The sequence below is a fragment of the Misgurnus anguillicaudatus genome, chromosome 3 (genome assembly GCF_027580225.2).
Source record: "Misgurnus anguillicaudatus chromosome 3, ASM2758022v2, whole genome shotgun sequence".
In the NCBI taxonomy this organism is placed as follows: domain Eukaryota; kingdom Metazoa; phylum Chordata; class Actinopteri; order Cypriniformes; family Cobitidae; genus Misgurnus; species Misgurnus anguillicaudatus.
In genome coordinates this window covers 8,332,529-8,342,422 of record NC_073339.2, presented here as the reverse complement: position 1 = coordinate 8,342,422, position 9,894 = coordinate 8,332,529, and the positions used below count along the sequence as shown (strand labels likewise).

The following is a 9,894-nucleotide window of genomic DNA, read 5'->3' as shown; positions in this document are numbered from 1 at the left end:
ACCTAACAATGTGAGTCAACATTTTCATTGCATTAACAAAAGAGACCTCTCAAACCAAATGACACTGCTAAAATATGCTAGACCTTGTTTCATATTTTTATTACTGGAATTAATTTTTTTTAGTGGATTTATAAATGTAGTGCCACATTTCCTAATACTTTCTTAATTTAACAATGTGCATACTATCTATCATTTTATTATATGATACCAAATTCTCTTTTTATTAAAGGGGACATATCATGAAAATGTGACTTTTTCATGTTTAAGTTCCATAATTGGGTCCCCAGTGCTTCTATCAACCTAGAAAATGTGAAAAAGATCAACCCAGTAACTTAGTTTTGGTAAACCATTCTCTGCAAGCATGTGAAAAAATAGGTCATTGAAATTTGGCTCCCCTTTGTGATGTCAGAAGGGGATAATACCGCCCCTTGCATTATCCAACCACGGCAGTGCCATTTAGTTCAGAGATCAACTTATTCGCATTTTAAAGGACACACCCAAAAACTCACACCTACAAAGTGGCAATTTTAACATGATATAATAAATTATCTGTATGGTATTTTGAGCTAGAACTTTACATATGTACTCTGAGGACACCGAATATTTATTTGACATCTTAAAAAAGTCTTTTGAAATGTCCCCTTTAAGTTGTGTTGTATATAAAACTTTCGAATATTAATAAAAAAAAATGCAAGTGTCGAAACCTTTCGGGTCCAATGTACATTTTTAACCTTTATAAAAGTGACTTCATGGACATATTTTTATATTATAGCCGTCTAGAAAGGCTCTCGGTATACCCAGAAAACCTTGAGAGAGAAATAATAAAGTTAAAATAAAGTTTAAGGACGGCACATAAATAAGGGCTCTGCAATTGACCTCGATACCCAGACTGAACCAACAGGCAAGAGATTTTCATCAAGTGTTTTCATTGGGACAATAGAGCCGCTCCAAATTGGATTTCACTACTAAACCTTTCAAGAACATGTGATGTGTTATTGTGAAGTATTTATAAATCATAGTTTGTGTCATAAATTTGATCATGCTGAAGTCATTGTTCACAGAACGTTCTTCGTTGTCATAAAATGCAAAAAAAAAACTTTAAAAAGTTCATATGTTATGCATTTTAACTAAATTAATTCTCAAGAGTCTCCAAATAGACATCAGGTTCTGGTCAGATAGCCTGTGAGAACCCAGCTAAAGTCATTGTTTGTGATTTATTGCTTTTTACACAATACAATCCTACATAATGTAAAGAACACGCTGTGAAAAATAACCTTGATATCTTTCATATTGACTGAGTAAAGTCATGTGAAAAATTGAAATCAAACTTTAATGCTCCAAATCTCATGAGTAGATTATGAGACTTTCATCTGGTGACCCTTTAACATTTTTTCTTTTGGTGTTCAGGTGCATCGTGACCAGGACATGTTATTCGTACGTTTCCGTGCATTTGGCAAACACTTAAGCAACATTTTATATTTTATTAGCCCACATGTATGCCCTGGGAGTTAAACCTGTGATCTCCGTGTTGCTAACACTACTGGCCGAGCTACAGGAACACTTGGACAACCAACAGAGGAAAACGAAACAGGTGTTGTGGCGAAGATTTACTCGCATGGGGAGCACGCAATTTATCAAGAATCCTCAGTCACGCACAAACAATCACACAAGCGTCCGCGATCGTGAACATCCTTTCAAATTTACAGCTTTTACATCAGTTGGTGGTGAGAATTGCTGCGTCACCAAAAAAATCTGTCTTTTTAAATCATTCTCTCATGAAATGTCGCACACAATGTACCAGTAAAACCCAAACCATAAAACCCACAAGTAACATCAAGAACACAAACACAAGTCAGCAACACAACAGGATGAAATTAGAGCGCTCGTGTTATAATGAATGAGAATTTAATGGTGTCCAGCTGTGAACTTCTATTAAATATCTGATGAAGGGATCTGACAGCAGTATCAGTGTTTGAACATCCAGCATGCTTGACTTACTTCACAAATTGTGCTTTTTGACCCAGATCACAGGCGTGTGGAGAAAGATGATTGGACTGTCAAGACTATGAGAGCTTAGCAGTTTGTTCATTTGGAGACTAAGAAAGGATGACAGGATCTACTCTGGACCTTTTCCATCATTAAGATCAGTGGATCTCAACCTTTTTGACTTTAAGACCCAGCACTGTCCACACCAATAGTTGAAGGCCCCATAAAGCATCCAAGGCTTCGTGCAACTACGATCTACATTACAATCAAATACTTTGTTCTGATGAACATGAATAAAGATATTTTGAGGAATGTCATGACCCCCATTCACTTCCATGGTATTCTTTTTTCTACTACGGAAGTGAATGGGGATCATAATCAGTTTTCCTCAAAATATCTTCTTTTGTGTTCATCAAAAAGAAATGTATACAGGTTTGTAACAACATAAGAGTTGATTAAGTAAATGATGACTTGGGGTGAACTATCCCTTTAAAGGAGCATTTCGCCCGTAGAAACATTAATATTTATTGAAAGTGCGTCATAAATGTAACATACAAGTGAAAAACACTATAAATAAAGATTTTAAGTAAAAAAAAAAACTTAAAGAGACAATCAACTTTAAAAAAAAAAATATGCTCATTTTCCATACATTTGGGGCTCTCTTTCATACACCCGGCGCAATGCGCGATGCAAGTGTCTTTTGCCAGTTTCAACCCGGTGCAATGATAATTTTCACGTTTAGCGCCACGCTGTTTAAATAGCAAATGCATTTGCGCCCAATTTTGCGCCCATGGGCGTTCTGGTCTGAAAACGAGGTGTGTCCAGGCGCATTGCTGGCGCGGTGCCACTCCGAGGCAACTATGCCATTGACCAACAAAAACCTGGACTAAAGTCTAAAGTCAATGGCGCAATATTGTTTTGGTTATTTAAAGAGAGCATTAGTAATATGCACCTATAAACGGGATGACAACGCGGGTTTGCTTATCACACACATGAATGCGCAGCAGCACATAAACGCTTTTAAATATGAAAGATTAAAGGATTGAATGTAAAAGATTATTATTGAGTCTCTTGGACATATATGAAGATCGAATAGCTGCTTCACCTGTAGCCTGTAAAGTAAATAAATACTTTGCTTTAAACAAATGCATCTATTTTTAAATGTTTTTTAAATGCTACCTCATGGATTTATTGTATATGATGACTCTGTACCTGTTGGATATGGTGAGACGAAAAATATTTTTAAGTAATGCTTTAAAAAAAAAAACATGGCGCTGTCCGAGTGCTGAAACGCTTCAGCTCTCCGCACGTTTGTAATTTTTTATCTCTTGTTTGATACAAATAAAGTATTTTTAGAGTACAAACCTTTTCTTGCATATTTGCAAATTATTTTATGAGATTACAATGATTATGTAGGATATCAATACATTTACAGCAATTCAAAGCCTGCTATTTGTACTTCTATGACTGAAAGAAAACGACTTTTAAAGGTTTTGATCAAACAAATTTAAAATTTCAATAAAAATGAAAACAACACATTAGGGGTCATAACGTGAAAAAAAACTCTTTTCTTGTTTAAGTGCTATAATTGGGTCCCCAGTGCTTCTATCAACCTAGAAAATGTGATAAAGATCAACCCAGTAACTTAATTTGAGTAAGCCATTTTCTGCAAGCATCTGAAAAATTAGGTCGTTCAGATTTTGCCTGTTTTGTGAGGTAGGTAGCAAGGCGAATTATAATAATACCGCCCTTTATAATAACCCTTAATCTGCACTATCCAACCACAGCACTGCTATTTAGTGCAGAGAGAAAGAGGAAGAAAAGGACAACACACCCCAAAACGGCACACTTTTGCTCAGGCCTACAAATTTGCGATTTAATATGTTATAATAAATTATCTACAAGGTATTTTGAGCTAAAACTTCACATGCACACTCTGGAGACACCAAAGATTTATTTTACATCTTTAAAATATCTCATAATATGACCCCTTTAAACTGGGGGTCTTCTTCCTCCGCTTAGTTTTTCAGTTTACATAGTCCGTCATCTAAATAGGGATTAGACATAGCACCAGCGCAACTGGCTTTTATAGGGGATGAGAGCTGAGACTCTCATTGGTTTATTGCACGTTACGCCCAAAACAAACCCATTACTCATTAGGAGAATCTGAACAACCCTTTTCAACCATGCGTTTGGTGCTCAAACCATTTTTCCAGTCGTTAAATTAGCAAAAGTGGCATCGGACACGCCCATTTAGACCGTGCGCTTTAGACAATGCGCTTAGATCGTTAAAATAGGGCCCTTGATTTTTACCTTTTCGGAATCCATTCAGCTGATCTCCAGTTCTGGCGGTACCACTTTTAGCATATCTTAACATAATCCATTGAATCTGATTAGACCATTCTCATCACGTTTAAAAAATAACCAATAGGGGAGCTAGAAAATCAAGTCTGTTTAACTTGACCCAACTTTTTACAGTGTAGTTTGGATTTCACATACATGCTTGATAGTTTTGTCAGAAAGCGTATGATAGTTTCAAAGTTTTGAAATCAAAAGTCATAGTTTGAGGTTTTGCTGGTATTAAAGGCTTTTAGTAGTTCAGGTGCTCTGAATGGATTCAATGACAGATGGATACATGCACAGTTTTCAGGGCCTCGGTTTGTATGGAAAGAATAAAGAAGAGTCTTTAGATAAGTATTTTCATATTGTTACAAGGTAAGCCAGCCATTGTGTTTCACACGGTCGAGTTTACCTGTGAAGAAAATGACTCTTACTTTTTAATGGATTTGTGCTCGATTGCCCCATTTTCTATTTACTCTCTCAGGTAGGATGCATGATGGGAGGACTCAGTTGTTTATTGCTGCAAGTTATTATGCAGTGACATTTTAAAAACACCACGTATGAAATTATCTGTCACCTCTACGGTCGGATCCCCAGCTGTTTAAATTATAAGACCTCAAAAAAAAAAAAAAACACACCATAACTGATTAAATCAGACACAAGGTCTCTGCCGGTTGGTATAGTCGATTAAAATGTAAAACAGTGTCCATGTCGTGCTGTTTTTTCAATCAATGTTGTATAATAAGTCACGGCAATAAAAAGTTGTCGTTGTTGTCATCGTCTTACTCAAATTCATAGGCGAGTTGCTCCTCAGTGCCGATGCACAAATATTTCAGCAGTCTGTGCCAATACCAGTGTTTCATTCAGTCTTAAGGTACGACGTGTGCCTGACAGATTACAACTAGATGAGACCCCAGATGAGTCGATTTGTGTTTTGACAACACTTCTTGAGCAATGAATTTCAATGTTCTTTACATTACGTAAAATGGTTTTATGTAGAAAACGGTAAATCACAAAAAATATTTTACGTGCGCACAAACGTACGCATTGCAAAGTATTGTTTTTTTGACCTTCGATGAATCCCCTGAGCGGCATACTACATTGTCCTGTACGCGCATGTGCAACCTACACGTACAATGTGCGCAGGGGTTTCGAAAATACAGTGGTGTGCATCGGCTATGTGCGCACTCTTTAATGACGCATGCGTAATTTTTTTTTGACCATACTTGGGCCTTTAAGCTGGGTTTTCACAGACTGACACACAAATGTTTGAGGCACTCGACAAAAGCTTTTACAAAAAAAATGCTAAAACTGATAATCTAGAGCAGGCGTATTGTGATGCCTTTTATTGTAGAAGCTAATTTTGTTAGTCTACAGTACAAAAACATCCAACCTGGATCTCATTATTCATTTTTTTATACAAAAAAAATCAAAATACTACAGTGTCACTGAAGAAAACTTGTAAAAACAAAACCAAACCAAGAATCTGAATCGAGTCTCGGCTAGAGTCCAATAAAGCTCTTATCTCCAAAAAAACGAGCATCATTGTGGCAACGTGTTGGATCACTTTTTGGCATACGTGATCTTCATAGCACATGTGGCTGTAATTCTGAAACCCTGTAGCGCATCCTTGGCGACCCCGGCTTGAGAGTCACTCTCAAATTCCACAAATGCAATATCGTGCTTTCCGGGGACCAGACGCACCTCTTTGAACCCAGGAAACCTGTGAAGGAGATGAATGCAAGATGAATACACAGTCAGAGGGAAGACAAAGAATAATTTTTGGTCCTGGGTCTGGGCATTGGCTCCGATGCCCCGGAGTACCCACGGAAAAACAACAGATATGCTCAACTTGAATTAAAAACGCTTTTGATATTCAGGAGCCGCTCCGATTGATGGATCTCAGGAGTTGTAACATCTAAAATGCTTTAATGAATAAGCTGAATAAGGGGCATTTCACATTTCGTGTCTAAAACATAGTTCCCACTTCAAGTCAAATTTCCTTTCTTTCACAGACTAAAAAGCTGAATTTCCAAGATCTATGTCTGGGATGCCATGAGCCTGATAATGTCGTGTACACCATGGGTTTATAAAATTGTAACTCAAATGCATGAAATGAATAAACGATGCAACTAAACAGCTGTTTAATTTGCAGTCTCACTTGAAATCAACAGAGGCTTGGACCCGGAAATGCTATTCTTTACGTCACAACTTAACAAGCGCATTACATTTTAATAAATGGAAACTTAACGAACCGAAATCCCTGATACTCAGTGAATTGAATAAAAAAATATATATATAAAATTCCCTGACTTTCAATGTCTGGAATAGACCTTTAAAATTCCAGAAATTCCATGATCCATGGGAACCCTGCTTAAACCATGCAGAAAACACACACGCACCCACTTTTCTGCCCAACACAAGTGGGTACTAGCGTTTTCAGATGCTAAGCAACCTAAGCAATGTGTGAAGATGTGTCGAGCACCCACTGACGAATAAAGAAATTGGTGCCTGCCTACGGGTCTAGGGTACCCCCATACCTTAAAGGAATAGTCCATTTTCTTAAAAAAGAAAAATTCAGATAATTTACTCACCACCATGTCATCCAAAATGTTGTATGTTTTTCTTTGTTCAGTCGAGAAGAAATTATGTTTTTTGAGGAAAACATTGCAGGATTTTTCTCATTTTAATGGACTTTAATGGACACCAACAGAGTTTAAAAGTGCATTTTTTTTCTTGTCAAAAATGACAATCGTATCGCTAGATAAGACCCTTATGCCTAGTTTGGGATTGTTTATAGTCCTTTGATACTCCGTTGAAAAAAAACTGTTGTGTGTTGAGTTGAGTGTTGGTGTCCATTAAAGTCAATTAAAATGAGAAAAGTCCTGGAATGTTTTCCTCAAAAAACATAATTTCTTCTGGACTGAACAAAGAAAGACATCAACATTTTGGATGACATGGTGGCGAGTAAATTATCTGGATTTTTCTTTTAAGAAAATGGACTATTCCTTTAATACTATTTGTTTTTCCTACTATGGAAATCAGTGGGTGACATTAACTCTGTGGTTACCATCATTTATCAAAAAAATCTAATTTTGTGTTCAACAAAAGAAACTCATACAGGTTTAGAACAACATGAGGGCGGGCAAATAATGACAGGAATTAATTTTTGGTTGAACTATCCCTAACATGACAAACTTATCTTGGTGTTCAAGACTCAAAACGGTGATGGCAAGGACTACAATAATAAAACCCACCCCTTTCTGTGACCTTGCATAAAATAATCAGTATAGAAAATGAATAATCAAGAACATTAAACATGAACATTTTACACAACATTGTCAGAATGAACTTACTGGTTGAATAACATCGAAAGCATCATCTCATTTGTTTCTTCTGGGAGATTATTCAGGAACAAAATATAATTTGGTGGATAGTCAGGGACCTAGAAAAGTAAAATGTAAAATCAGCTTTATCAGTCAACATCTGCAGGCATTTAATGAAAAGTGATCCTTTCCATTTACGCATTTGGCAGACGCTTTAATTCAATTTACAGTGCATTAAATAAGATATACTTTTTTATCAGTATGCGTGACCTTTTGCACTGCAAACGAAAATGCTCTGCAACCGAGCTATATATATATATAAGACAAAATGCTGTTTTTACATTAATACTAAACATAAATCAATATAATAAAGGCTTAAAACATAAATTGTGACATACCTGGACTGTGGCAGGTGCAGGGGGTTCTGTGTTTATAGCTCCCTGAATAGACAAACATACAATAAATATTTATAAAACACAGTGTTGACACATCGACATCCCAAAATCAAACTATGGTGCAAATTATCATTTATTAAAAAATATTTTTATCTGTCACGATTTGATTCAAAGACACACCATCCCATGTTGCATTTCAACTCCCGCTGGTTTTTTGTTGGCACCGGCTGCCAGCTCCTGAGCTTTCTTCTTTTTCTCTTTCTTCTTTTCTTTATCCCCATACGTGCCTCTCATTTTTGCAATGATGTCCGAGTCTGTTTTCGCATACTGGATTCGCTGTGGGAGCACAGGATAGGTTTAAACAACTGTTGCTTGCATGATGGCATAATAATGATTTTTGATGCCTCACTGACCATGGGCTTATTGTAAAAAGGAAACCCCTGAAGTTGTCGGAGGGCATTGGTGGCTGCAGAAAGCTCTTTGAAGATAACAAACGCCTGACCCCTCATCCTGTCGGTCTTCAAAGCAACAATATCCAGAATCTGGCCGAACTGGGAGAGTAAAGCGTACAGCGATCTCTTCAGCTCTGCAGAATTTTTTTTTAGAGATATTGTAAGGTGAGTTCAGGTAGCTTGGGATGTCTAGTTTCTGATCACTTATTATAATCAATAAAAAAAAGGTATACTTCAGCAATTACTATAGTAAATTGTAGTATATTATAGTGGTTACCACACTATAATATTATTCTGTAGGAAGTTACTAGATGACGATGTAGTGTAGTAAACACTGTACTATACCTTTAATACTTAGCTTTGTAAGATTCAACAACACAACAGTATCTAAGAATTGTAATACAGTTTACAACATTCAGTAAATACTTAAATATACTAACGTTACAGTATTTTTCGTGTAGGACCGACGAAATATTTTACCTTCTTTCTTGATTTTATCGTTGACATTGTTGATGTAAATTGTGTGATTGGGTCGTATATCCATGATTAACAATTTTCAGCCTTAATTTATAACATACTGCAAAAGAAAGAATTATTAATAGACAAAATAACGACTGAATTAAGTAAACACTACGTGTGAACAGCTATTCAGCACGCGCAGTGTTGTATTTAATGTTTAAACTGTTCAAGCTGCAATTTGCTTTTATAAAACGTTAAATAAGAAACACTGATTACGATTTTCTTAAATTGTGAATAAAAATAAGTTAATTAAACACTAATACAGCTGCCAGGGTTAATAAATGGAGTAAAACTCACCACACCGCAGACTTGAAGCGGAAACGGCCGCTGCGCTTCTTCTTTTCTGTATTTTGAGGCGGCTGTTGTTCGTAGCGCCACCCGTTGTCGCGTAGTGATATTACAACTGCGCCACACTTACCGTACGTACATACAATATATTGAAAAAAAAACTGTGGTTAGACATTTGCCAATACATTGCCGACTACATAATGATTTTGAGTTTAGTTTGGTTTTGTTAGTTTTGAGAAGCAATATGAAAATACTTACTATCTATGTAATTTAATTAAAAATTTGCTTTCCTATTTTATACACAAATGCAAGACTATGAAAGTCTCTCCCCTTTTTTCTCTCTTTCAAGATGATGTTTTAATTTACATTAAATTATTATCTTTGTCTAGTAACAAAAAGGATACTAAAACTCTAAATGTATGCACACTTTTTGTTGTTTTTAAATAATTTTGTATCGATTGACTTTTCTTGAACCCCTGGATTTTTCTTTTCTTTTCCCTGGCTCACCGTTGTTATTTTCTTCACTGTTGAGTTATTATCTTCACCTATGTTTTATAAACATGCTTATAATAATAAAAAAAAAAACAT

General features: G+C 36.1%; 1 protein-coding gene across 1 annotated transcript; it reads right to left on the bottom strand.

The window, feature by feature from the left end:
• Positions 1 to 5,646: 5,646 nt before the first annotated feature.
• Positions 5,647 to 9,445, bottom strand: snrpb2 (small nuclear ribonucleoprotein polypeptide B2). Its single transcript, XM_073860731.1, has 7 exons — positions 9,316 to 9,445; positions 8,980 to 9,076; positions 8,461 to 8,633; positions 8,253 to 8,383; positions 8,051 to 8,093; positions 7,683 to 7,771; positions 5,647 to 6,049 (listed from the first exon to the last, which is right to left on the bottom strand). Exons 2-7 carry the CDS (start codon positions 9,041 to 9,043, stop codon positions 5,890 to 5,892), a joined length of 660 nt encoding a protein of 219 aa, XP_073716832.1. The 5' UTR covers positions 9,044 to 9,076; positions 9,316 to 9,445; the 3' UTR covers positions 5,647 to 5,889.
• Positions 9,446 to 9,894: the final 449 nt, after the last annotated feature.

What these genes read in the sequence shown, in the direction of transcription:
- snrpb2 (XM_073860731.1), bottom strand. Translation starts at nt 9,043, where the DNA reads ATGGATATACGACCCAATCACACAATTTACATCAACAATGTCAACGAT. An exon ending in CGATAAAATCAAGAAAGAAG is followed by an intron (nt 8,634 to 8,979) that starts GTAAAATATTTC and finishes AAAATTCTGCAG; the next exon opens with AGCTGAAGAGATCGCTGTAC. An exon ending in CTTTCGATGTTATTCAACCA is followed by an intron (nt 6,050 to 7,682) that starts GTAAGTTCATTC and finishes TCTCCTTCACAG; the next exon opens with GTTTCCTGGGTTCAAAGAGG.